Genomic DNA, 12,788 nt, shown 5'->3' with positions numbered 1-12,788 from the left:
ATCACCTGTGAACCTTTCCGGGGGAGCCAATGGAAACTGTGTGGGCATAACCACTTTAAGAGTTTCCTGTGATAATGATGGTGTCGTAGTCCCAGATCCAGATGCAGTGGCTCCTGGAACCCGTGTTCCCTGAGTGGCATGCATGGCATCTTACATAGCATCCATTCGATGCCGTAGCACGTCCTGTGCCGTAATCATTTCATTTCTCAAGTCCGTGATTAACTGAGTCAAAACAGTTAAAGGATCCGTACCCTCCATGGCTTCTGATTCTGTATTAAATCACCAATATATCAACTGAAAAGGATACGGAAACCAATAAAGGATACAATTTGGTAGGGCTCTTCCGGATCCTATTTTCACAAGACTTGATTGTAGGCAGGTCAAATTAGACCTTCCAAATGATACAACTCTCTGACTGGATAAAAACAGTCAGAGAGATGGATCACTGGAAAGGGCGTGGGAATTGTGTAGGAAGTATGCCTAGGATAGATAAAGTATCATAAGAAACTGTCCCAATCGAATTACTAAGATAACACAGTTTAGCATTAATTCAGACACTGACCTTATGGCAAAAACTGAAGTAATCCACAGAGGTTCCTTGAAGATAACCACGAGTTGAACAAACGACAAAGGCAGGGAAGATTAGTAAGGGAGACTTATCCCGAACGGCACGAGGCTCTCGCTAGATACTGGGTTGGTGCACCACAGGATAGCGTCCAAAGTACTGTGCACAATAACCTTCAAATAGTTCATCAAAAACTTCCTTTCCCACGATGAACAAAAATTAGAATTTCACCTGTTAACTGTCACAGGTACCAAAGGTTCAAAATAGTTCAAAAAACCATGTGCAGGATTGCACGCGATAGAACACACGCAGCCAGGCCAGCCGCGCTTGAAAACAGCGTCTGCGTGTAGATATTTAGCACGCGAACAGGATACACGCAGCTCAGGACAGCCGCGCTTGAAGACAGCGTCCGCGTGGTTATCTAACACGCGAACAGGACTCACGCAGCTCAGGACAGCCGCGCTTGCAGACAGCGTCCGCGTGGAGATTTGGCACGCGAACAGGATTCACGCAGCTCAGGACAGCCGTGTTTGCAGACAGCGTCCGCGTGGAGATTTGGCACGCAAACAGGATTCACGCAGCTCAGGACAGCCGCGCTTACAGACAGCATCCGCGTGGAGATTTGGCACGCGAACAGGATTCACGCAGCTTAGGACAGCCGCGCTTGCAGACAGCGTCCGCGTGGAGACCTGGTACGCGAACAGGAAACACGCAGCTCTGGAGTTAGCGTGTGGATGAAACACGCTCAAAATAGGCCAAAGAAGTTGCTGAAGGGAATGCGAGAACGCAGGTCCGGAGTTCAGCTACCAAAACGCCAAAATTGACTTAATCAGAAGCAGCGATTGGAGTCTCCACGCTGCTTATGTACGCACTGCCGTGATACACATGACGGACCTAAGTCACATGAAATTTAACGACGTGAAAAATGCAGACGTCGTTTTCCAGGCAATGCATCGAACAACCTCCATTTTGAGTAGAATGGTCTAGTGGTTCTATGGGCGTAACTCATTTTGTATGGAGAAGTCGTTCCTGGTCCAGAGGTATGTCCAGCAGGCATGACAGTTTTGTGTTGGAGTTAGTGTGTTGTGTGGTTATGCAGGTTGATAGTGTGCACTGGTTAGATAGTGTCCATAAGGGATCCAGAGTCACAGCTATGAAGTAAACCGGCATCTTGGTGTGTAGTTGCATTGTTGCCGGTTTAGGGCTATCTAGGTGTGGACATAGCGATGGTTCTTTGTTTATGTTTATGTGGAGTGTTGCTAGTCCAAGATCTGGTGTAGTGGCAGGAGCAGGAAGGGAAAGGGTTAGTAAAGCTGGTCAGTTTGTTGTGGTCTCTGGCACCGCCCTTTGGATCCCGCTTGACTGTATCTAGCCAGGTTCTTGTCTGTGGTTAGTTTTGTTTTTCCTCTAGTTGTTTGACTGTGGTGGTGTTGTTGCCGGTGTCCCTTCTAGGTTAACATTGCTGAATAGCCAGGTTTTGAACCGTTTCCTGAAGGTGATGTGGTCTTCTGGTCTTTGGTTCTAATTACTCTCGGTATGTTGTTACGGATGTTAGCAATTAAACAAGAGGACCCTGTTCTGACACATTTTTTTTTCCGTAATATTTTCCCTTCATTTGTAGCTCATTGCTGGATCTTAGTTCCCTTCCTGGGCGATACTGGCTAATCCTGTCTTGGAGGAATTCCGCTCCTTGTCTGTGTAAGGCTTGTGGGCGATGCAGAGTGCTTGGAATTTGATACTCTTTTTAACTGGTAACCAGTGTATCAAAGACTGATGATGCTTTTTGCAATGTCCTTTTCTGTGAAGTCACTTCTGTTGGTGCAATCCATATGCAAATTAGGAGGTTTGCATGTAGGTTATTACTTGGCTAGAGTGTAATTTGGGGGCAGCCAGACTAGCCCTTTCTTACTGTAGCATGCCTTTTTTCGGGGGTATCCTGTCCATCCAGGACAGCAGTGTGGCTGTGTGCTCCTGCTTGGCCTGACTGCCTGTAGAGCAGCAGTCTGGAGCAGGACACGGACAGGCGTATGTGCAAATTGGGACTTTCTGTCAGCATATGACAGATTCTGTTTGTTTTGGATTTCCCTTCTCTGCACCCGCCATGCACATTTGTAGGCATAGCAGGAGCATGCTGTGTGTTCCACTCTAGGCTGTTGACTGCACTGCAGGCCTAATAAGGGGCTGAGCCAGATGCAGCACCGGAGCACACAGCTCCATGTCCCACTTTTGTCGGAATGTTGCAGGGAAGATGGTACAGAGTCAAGTCATCATATGGGGGCAGGAACGATTGTGTGTCAGTTTAGCATTATTTTTCTAAGGTGCATTTGGGAGGAAACATAGCAGGATTTTACGTATCTCATACCCCTGAATCCCCCCCCACAACCCCCTCCCAACTCTTGTAATGCTATATACTCCCCTGGTGATGCCCCACTATTACTTCACTCATTTTCTAAACCCATCTGCAACATCCCTAGGACTCGAGCAGCTCCAGGGACCACCCTTGATACCTCTAGCCTAAAATCAGTGTCTGTTCCTTTTTTTTATTATTTATTTTTTAAAGAAAATGCATAGCAGTAGCAGCTCTGTGTGTTGTCACAGGTCGGCTCCAGTGAAGGGAGTATAGCATTTGTTCATCTGTAACGAAATGGAGACTCAATATATGAAGTCAGCGGTACCGGGAGGTCGTAACACACGTGAACTTTGTTGAATGGTACCAATGATACTACCACAGATCCTACACACGATGCCCTCCTGGGGCCTCAAGTGACAGCCAATCTGCATCAGCAGCACTAGCCAGTGGCCCTGCATCAGTTGCTCTGGCCAACTTCAAATGATTTTGCACCATTGGTCAGCCCACCAATTATAATTGGTTATTTATTAAGCGCTTAATACACAGAGGTTTATAGCGTGGGCCCAGGGATCGCACCGGTGTTGCTCCGCGTCATCTTGCTTCCAAGGCGAGCGTATTGATCCTGAGCTATCCTCTCAAAACAATGTTGTAGTGTACCATCGGAGGCTATTTAGGAGCCTAGCATTACCCGCCGCCCCCACACGCAAACTCAGATGCTGACTCAGTATCAAGAAGCCACCAAAAAGAGTGCTCACGCTATGCAATACCTACTTAAAATACAGCACACAACCACTGAGCCTACTCTAACTCCAGTCTCCTACACTTAACCATTTTATGGTGCAATAAGGATATGGCCGTCTGTAATCTCTACTCTTTCCTGAGAAATGGTCGTTGGAGATTCCTTCACATAATGAACAAGACTACCTCTGTGCTAACAATCTGATATCTGTACTCCCTCAGTAAATTGGGCATGTGTATAGGTTTGTCCCAGAGAACTCCCAAGATGAGCACATTTCTAGGTGATGACTTCATGTGACTCGTGCGGTCTCCTTTCTTTCAGGAATGGATACAAGTTTCTCTACTGCTCCGCAAGGGCCATCGGCATGGCCAACATCACCAAAGGCTACCTGCAGTGGGTGAACGACAGGGGCTTTGCACTGCCTAGAGGACCTGTTTTGTTGGCCCCCAGCAGCCTCTTCTCTGCTCTGCACAGGTATGTTATGTAATTGTGCTTTATACTACACACCACTGCTGTTTGCATGGTCTTTACGCTCTGGCAGATCTGAAAGAGAAGGGAGTGGGTTAGGATAGGGGGTTAGGGAGGGAAAATGCAAGATTGCTTTGCACTTCTGTTGATGCATTCAGACTGGAAGGACCCGGGGCTCTGCACGCAGGTCTGTTTCCAGGTGTCGTATGAAAAGAGCATTGCAACCATAAGAAATCCCATTGTTCCGGTGGTGATTGCCTGCTTTGGCTGGGACTGTAATGGGCAAGTTGATTTTAGAGGAGTAGCATTTATTTGTCATTTGGGAGGGTTTTCTTAGTGCCTTGAAGTAACTGCAATTTACAGGTGGTGCTTTTATAAATCTACTATAAATATTATTCAATTGTAGTGTGTGGGTGGCACAGTTGGTATACTTATAATATGTTTGAGCGTAGAGGCTGAGATTTTTAGTGGCGGTTAGTAGAGGGGCTGTTGGGCAACAGCATCCATTTGGTGTGGCCATCGCAATGTATTGGTAGTGGTGCCCTTCGGGTATGGTACTTGTCAGATCTCCTGGGCACTTTCCATTGGTTTGTGCAGTTCCCAAGTGAAGTTCAGAGTAGGTATATTAGAGTGGGGCACAGTACCAGTAGTCTCCCTTGGGACAACTCTGCTGGCTAGGAGGTCTAGGTGCAATATCTAGGTGTCAGTCACATAAATGACATGACATTGGGCATCAGAGAAGCAAATACACACTAGGGCACTAACTGCATTGGGCTTCATAGGGCAAAACCTCACAGAGGCAAAATAACAGTAAATGTATCTGTCAAAGCCTTTGTGGTGAAACAAATTAGTTAACTTTCATTTGTTTTCCTGGTGATGCCTGAATAATTAAACCGCACTGGTGGGAAACTGAAATGATTGCTGTGTCCTTACCTTGCACTTGGGCAGAGTACTGTGTAAATTCTGAATGCAGTGCCATTCTGAGGGGTTTTCTCCTCCTTTCTGAAATTATATTTTTGATGCTTGTCAATCTGCTTAGAATTACATGCTATGCATGTAGTCTGTCATTTAGTGGTAATCGCGGAGCATTGCATCTTTCTTTTGAAGATCGAAAAGGGATGTCGACATGGGCGTGACTGTAACACGATCTCGAACGTGACGTGTAGTGTACCCAAAATCCCTCGCACATCTCGGCCCCTCAGATTGCTTTTTCCGCCCAAATAGTTGGTCGCTTTATGCGGAGCTTGCAAGAGTTGATATTGCTCATTAATTACTTCTTTGTCCCACACCGATGGTCATCTAGTCTACGCTACTTCTTTTCGACGACTACTTCGTGGACTCCTATGCCCAAGACATCCAACACTGCTCAGTGACTGGTACATTGATTGACGCCTGTCGACCATATGCCCTCTGCCCTGCGGCCAGGCCCTTACAGTTGGGAGAGTGGGGCTCTGGGCTGATTCTTTTAAAGAATGCATTTCCTTTTCCCTACTCTTTCCCTCTTTGGTCTGGCTGCCTTCTACCTCTGCTATAGAGAGTACACCATTTAAATTTTGTCCGTCGTGCAACAGTAAATTCTCCTGGAAGGACACCCATCGCAAATGCAATAGGAGTTTACCTCGTGATCACGACGAGCGTTCTTGTAAGTCCTGCAAACTCCATCGTCCCAAGACGTTAAAAGATAGGCGAACAAAGCGATGGGCGGCCTACGCAATGCTGACCGAAAGTTGTTCCCCAATTGGAGCGGTCGCTTTGAGTGACTAGGACTCTAGCGGCAGCCATGGCTCCAACCTGGAAGCCATAGACCTTTTGGCATAACCCTCTGGTTCCCTGATGCACGACCCCAGCAGACAGGCTGCCGGCACTGTTATCGGGAGTTCAATCCCGGCAACAAGGGTACACACACACCACCCAAGGCCTCCTCGATGGACACGTAGAAGAAGCACCAACAGGCCAGCCGAATTCTTCGGTGCCTGCCGAACCTCGCGGTTCAGCGCCCTCTCCGCAACCGTCTTTGCGGCATGTGACTGGACTTTCCTCTCCTCTCACAAGGACGTCCCCATAAAAAAGCACACATCTACTGACATGCCGTCCAAGGGTGCGCTCTCACCTAAGGCTTCGATGGAGTCTCAACTGTGATGGTGCCTTTAGGCACATCAAAACTCAACATTCAGCCGCCGAAAATACGCGGGAGTCTCGTGGCTATTTCGGCATCGGAACAGCCCAGAAGCACCTCCTCTCGTTGAGAGGAGTAATCTGAAGGCCCCCAGCCTGTCTCTAGGGCTTTATCTGGTAAATATCCCCCTTCTGAACAGCCTTTCCCCTTCTCCAGACCCCTCTGATTCATCCCTGTGTACTAGGCAGAGGCTTGAGAATTATATGGATAAGATGTCCCAATTCGTAGACTTTTCCGAAAAATACATTATTCCTAAGAGACCTAGGTAGGACTCCTGCCCCATTTCACCAAAGCTGCAGTAGCTTCCAATTCATTCACAAACTCATCAGGACGAGGTATTTGAGTATTCAGAACTAGAAGAAGCATATGAGGACAATCCTTTTGGTCATGAGGACAATCTTCTTGATCGGGACACAGCAGACCAGTGCCTAGACGAGATCAACCAGCAGATCAAGGGCCTTGTCTCTCATACACTCCTACCACACAGACATTATTTGTCTGGCCCGCCTTCCTCACCACAACAGTGGCAGTCATCGCCAATAGATGACCAGATGGTGAGCCGCAGATTACTTTCAGATCGCCACACAGGAGGCTGTTGAGGACTCTGACTTCGTTCATTCTCAAAGAAAGACCTCCAACTAGTCGGACGTTTCCTCTGCTGAACTCAATAAAGAAACACCTTGCTCCTTCCTTTGTCTCCTTCCCTCACAAGGGCTGTCAACCCTCGGGTTGAGAAACTATTTTGCCCCTCTCCATCTGACCCTATGTATATTAGAGGTCATGCCACACCAGATTCTCTGGTTGTTCCAACCACCAGAAAAAGGGCAGGGGTTCCACTGTCCAAGGCAGAGGCTCCCCCGCATAAGGACTGCAAAAAACTCTATGCCCTTGGCAAACATATCACCACATCTGCAGCCTATTCCACCAGGATCACGAATAAACAACCCTTCTCGCTAGTTACAGCAACGTATAATGGGTTCTGCTCCAAGAAGGCTCCCAAGAGGTCCCTCAACCTATGCGAGCACGCCTGCTGGCGTTAGTCACTGAGGGTAGACGGGTGACCCATAATATATATATATTTTTTTAAACCATGTTTATTTTTTAAACGGAGCAGACTAACAATGAAATGCTTATTGTCACAACATAAGAATTCAGCTTACAGTACATCCCAGCCCCACTTCCCTGTCTTTCATTGGGCGTCCCCCTTTACAAGCTACCAAAAGGTTAAGGTTCCCGTTGCTGCGTCAGTCCCCTCCACTCCCCGTGCGGTCTCCACCTCCGATAGGAACCACTTGGTGTTGCAGGGTCGGTAGTTTAGGGCTGGGAATTTCCCATCATACTCCAAGAAAGGAGCCCAGATGTCCTGAAAACGGTGCAGGAGTCTGGCTATGGCTGCAGTCACCTTCTCCGCAATCAGAATGTCCCACATCTTTCCCCACCACAGAATCATGAGGGCCATCAATGGATTTCCTCGCCGCCAGCAAGCATTGGGTTAGCAGTTTGGCTCTCCTCCCCGATCGGGGGTTAACTCCCCGGGACCGGCGATCCCAGGAGAATAGGTTCAGGTTCCAGTGGGATCACCCCTTGAGTGATTTCCTCGATAGTGGTTAAGCACTGTTTCCAAAAAGGTTGTATCTTTTGGGCATGACCACCACATGTGGAATAAAGAGCCTGGTTGGCCACAAAGTCTCCAGCAGGTGGGATCCATGGATGGGTTCATATGGTGGAGTCGCAAGGGGGGGTAGTACCAGCGCAGAAGAAGTTTGTATGCGCATTCCCTATTTGTGACGCAGGTAGACGAAGAGTGGACGTGCGTCCAGATGTCCACCCAGTTTTGGTCTGTTATTGGATGCCCCAAATCCGCCTCCCATTGCGCCATGGCTCGCGTTTTGGAAGCAAGGAAGTCCCCCAGGAAGCGCCTATATAAAGCAGAGATTTCCCCCCGAGCCGGGAGTTCCTCCAGGGTCAGTTCGAGAGAGGTGGGTGTACGTGTTGCTGCTTGAAGCGTCTGGGGGTGGGAGCACCAATGACGGAGCTGGAAGGTTTGGGGGCGGCCCTCAATGAAGAGCTGGACCATTGATTCGAGGCCCCCTGCAATCGACCATCTGAAAGCCTGGAGATTAGTTCCAGGGGAGAAGGCCGTATTGTTAAAGACCGGGGAGTGGGGGCCCGGGCCTCTCAGGATCCCTTTGCGTCGTAGAGCCCAGTCCCAGGCGCTCCAGGTGTGTTTAGTGGACAATAGCAAGTCATTTCAGTGCTGCCGCAGTGAGGGTGAAATATGCAGGAGGAAGCACAGGTGAAGAGGTAGGAGGGATTGTTCCAACTCTATCCACCTCGGGCACCCTCTGGACATAAGCCAAGCATGAGTGTGGGCTAGTTGTGCTGCCATTTGGTAGCTTTGCAGGTTGGGGACTCCCAGCCCACCTGGTTGTGCGTCCTCTAGCATCGTCTTCAGGGGAATCCTCGCTTTCTTACCTCTCCAGATGAACTGAAGCAGTTTCTTCTGTAGCCCTCGGAGGGTAGCTGGGGGGGAATCGTGACGGGTAAGGATAAGCAGGCGTATAGGAATCGGGGAAGAAGGTTCATTTTGCAGGCTGTGATCCGCCCCATTGAGGAAATCTCCTGTGATGCCCACCTCTTTAAGTCTCTCTCCAGTTCGCGAAAAAGCATGGGAAAGTGTTTCTGGTACACTGCCTTTGGGTCAGCTGGAATGTGGACCCCTAGGTAGGGGATCGCTTTCTCCTTCCACTGGACAGGGCATAGCGAAACTAGGGCGGCCTGGGCATTTGCTGTCGGGCCGATTCCCAAGGCTACTGATTTGCCAAAGTTAATGGAGAAGCCTGTAACCTTCCCATAGGAATCTATTTCTGCAAGGGTGTGTTGTAATGAGGAAGTAGCTTCCGAGATGGTGAGCAAGACGTTGTCTGCATAAAGGACTGTCTTGTGTTGGACGGGGCCAATCTGGAGGCCTTGGATACTTGTGTTTGATCTGATTCTTTGGGCAAAAGATTCCTTAACCAGAGCAAAAAGCAGTGGGGACAGTGGGCATCCTTGTCTAGTTCCGCAGGTTAGGGAGAATGGATCAGAGAAGGTGCTGTTAACCCTAAGAAGAGTTTTAGGGGATTGATAGTTAGCCAGGACCATCTTCTGAAAGACTGGCCCAAAGCGGAAGGCTTCCAGGGTTTAACGCATGAAGGCCCAATCTACCTTGTTGCCGCCTTTGTGGCATCAAGGGCCATCAGTACCAGAAGTTGATAGTTGCGTGCTGCAAGATCCAACAGGTTTAAGGCTCTGCGAATGTTGTCCCCCGTGGATCTGTTTTTAATGAAGCCAGTTTGGTCCGGATGGATTATGTCGGGCAAGATGGATGATGGACGGTTGGTCAGAATTTTAGAGTAGATGTTGGCATCTGTATTTAACAAGGTGATGGGTCTATAGGAGGCCGGGTCTTTAAGATCTCTCTCCGGGTTGGGTAACAAGATCGTAATTGATTCCAACATGAAGGGGGTAACAGTCCCGATTCCCTGAAAGAGTTAGAGGGCCACCATGGAGCAGTTAACTGAGGTCCAAAATGTTATAGAATCTGGTAGAGAACCCATCGGGGCCAGGAGCTTGAGATTTGAGAGATTTTATTGCGGTTTCCACCTCCTCACCTGTAATTGGGGCATCCAGTTCGGCCTGAGTCTTTCAGGTGGGGCAGCGCTGCCTTCTGCAGATATTCGTTTTGTTCCTTCTGGTTCCGGGGGCGGGGTGCAGTCATCAATTGGGTCAAGTGAGCCACTGGCAGCCGTTGTTTTTCCTGTTCCGTATAGTGTACGAGACACCTTGGTGATCTTTTAGGCCAATAATCGTATTGTTCCTCTTTCCTTTGGCTAATTTGTTCACCAGCAGCTTATTCGCTTTGTTGTTTTTAGCTTAATAGAACTGCTTAGTTTTGGGCAGAAGATGAGCTGTATGTTCGGCATAATGGGCCTCAATTTTATTCCGGGCAATCTGGATGGCCCGTTGTGTCTTCGGGGACCATCCCTTTAGTTTGTGCATTTTTTTCGGCTTCCTGAAGTTCTTGTTCCAGGGTCAGACGGGTTTGTCGTCTGGATCTATGGTATGCTACGCCTTGTGCGATCAATTCCTCCCGGACCAATGCCGTCATAGCATCCCAGGTGTTTGCCGGGGAGGTGTCTTCATTCAGGTTTTCCTTAAAGAAATTTTGAATGGTGGTAGCGATTGAGTCTCTCAATGGCATCTCATTAAGTATTAGGTCGAATAGGGCCCAACAGCATGGCGGGTTCAGAGTAGGCTGGTGCACTCGGAGTTCCAGAGTTATTGTAGCATGGTCAGATAAGGTTCTTGTGCCGATAGAAACTTCCTCGACGTAGGATAACAGCTCTGGAGAAGGTCCTATGGACACAGGAATAGAATGAGAAGTCTAGAGTGAAGTACGCGCCATGAGTCCACGACTTCAAGGGTTCTGAAGAGGCGCAGCAGGCCCAGTGCTGTGTGAAAGTCTTTAGGAGAGGGGGGGTGCGATTTTGTCTTTCGTGGGATCTGGGACCCCATTGAAGTCCCCTAAGATCACCATCTGACCCTCAGAGAAGGAGGAGAGGGCCACACCCAAGGAGTCATAGAAGGTGGACTGACCCACGTTCAGGGCATAGATTGAGATGAGCGTGTATAGCTGTCCTAGTGGGAGGCATTTGACGGCAATATAGCGGCCCTCAGGACATCGTTTCGTGTCCAAGATATGCAGGTTTAACTCTTTCCCGAAAGGAATTGCAGTCCCCCCTTTCTTGGTGCCACCGGAGGCGAAGAGCTGAAGTGGGAAGCTCTGGATCTGAGTCGCCCAAAATCTGACGGGAGTAAATGGGTCTCTTGAAGGAGGGCCACTCCCGCATCTCAGTCGTTGCAGAATGGATTTACGTTTGGAGGGGGAGTTCAAACCCTTAACATTAAGGGAAAGAAACTGTAGGGTCTGACAATCTGGGGAGGAGTGTATCTCTGCAGAAACGTAAGGGGGGGGGGGGTCGGGATAAGCCTGGATCAGGTGCCATTCAAAGGGAGCCATCGCTGAAAGTTATTCTGCCTCTGAACCTTTGTTCTGAGTCTCCAACGGGAGCGCAGAACTTTGGACAATGGGGGGGACTGAGGTTTTGGGTTCGGAACCCCCCCATGGCCAATTGGGCCAGAACCATGCACCCCGTCAACGGGGGGGGGGGGCAATTAACTGAAGTATGGTATCTTTCCAAGGACACATAGATGATCCGTACCTTGGAAATGGGCATGAGCCGTGGGAGGGCCCGCTGCTTAAGCTAACAATTAGTAACTACGGGGTCAGTGATTTCCTTGAGTGATGTTGAGTGGTCAGAAGAGAGGGGAGGGATCAAGGTGGCCCAAGCGGCATCAGGTTGGTCATTTTCTTCTTCCGTTCCTCAGCACTCTTGTCCAGGAAGCTCTCCTGGGCTTCGGCGGGGAGGTAGGTGTCTCGCTCCAGTCACCTGTTGTAGTAAGGGTTGGGGTATCTCCAGGAGATTATGGATGCAAGATTTTCTCGGCATCTGCAAGATGTCTGATCCTCCGGAAGGAGCCATTGTAAGTGAACTGGAGCGCTGTAGGAAACAGCCACCTGTAGCGAATCTGGTGGCCTTGGAGAAAGAGAGTCAGGGGGCGAAGAGATTTCCTCCTTTGTAGCATTAGAAGAAAGAGATCTTGATAAATTTGAAGGGGGGGAACGATCCCCGGAGCGACTTATCGCTGACTCGGGCCTCCCTGATAAATAAACCCATAGAAGAGTCAAACTTATTTGGTAAGGCTGTCGATGACGCCTTGGCGACTGCTAAAAAGAACATGAGACACTGAAATCGCCCAACCAGATTACAGCCAAGCCTTTCCAACAGCGGGGAGGTTCAAACACTTGTTCCTTTCGAGGTCAGTCATTCTCTCAATGGGCAATATGTATGGCGCTGGAGGCACACCATGGTCCTCTGGACAAGGTTAATCTGGCAACAACAGTATCGGCAAAGAGGACAGTGCAGAGGCAAGGGTAGAGGCAGAAACTCCATCCCAAGAGGCTCCACGGAATCCACATCAAAATTCGAGCCACCAGATTAGATTAGACCCCCCTCCTACCAAAACTCATTGGAATAGACCAATCAAGCTTTGTACGAGGCAGACAGAAAGAGTGCAACACTAGAAGGGTAGCACATCTGGCAGAAAAGGTGCATATAAAAAAGGTCCCAGTGCTCCTCTTGGCACTTGACACTGAGAAAGCGTTAGATAGGGTAGAATGGCGATTCATGTTCTATACCATGAAGAAGATGGAATTCGGGGAAAACTTCTTGAGTAGAATAGGGGCTAATTACTCTAATTCATCTCTCCGGCTACTGATAAATGGGCAGCTAACTGTTCCAATCAGGGTGACAAGAGGGACAAAACCGGGCTGCCCTCTCTCCCCCCCTGCTATACACGATCTTTTTAGAGCCCCCTATTGGCTACG

General features: G+C 49.0%; 1 protein-coding gene across 3 annotated transcripts in view; it reads left to right on the top strand.

Moving 5' to 3' along the window:
• LPIN3 (lipin 3) overlaps positions 1-12,788 on the top strand; it is a 679,959-nt gene that overhangs the window by 533,800 nt on the left and 133,371 nt on the right. For all 3 annotated transcript variants that reach the window (XM_069652299.1, XM_069652298.1, XM_069652300.1), the window contains exon 17: positions 3,976-4,128. In XM_069652299.1, coding sequence (XP_069508400.1) covers positions 3,976-4,128 — 153 coding nt within the window. The remainder of the gene's footprint in view (positions 1-3,975; positions 4,129-12,788) is intronic.

This window comes from Ambystoma mexicanum, chromosome 3p (assembly GCF_040938575.1).
Source record: "Ambystoma mexicanum isolate Mex_15411 chromosome 3p, UKY_AmexF1_1, whole genome shotgun sequence".
In the NCBI taxonomy this organism is placed as follows: Eukaryota; Metazoa; Chordata; class Amphibia; order Caudata; family Ambystomatidae; genus Ambystoma; species Ambystoma mexicanum.
This window is presented reverse-complemented; position numbering and strand designations above follow the sequence as displayed.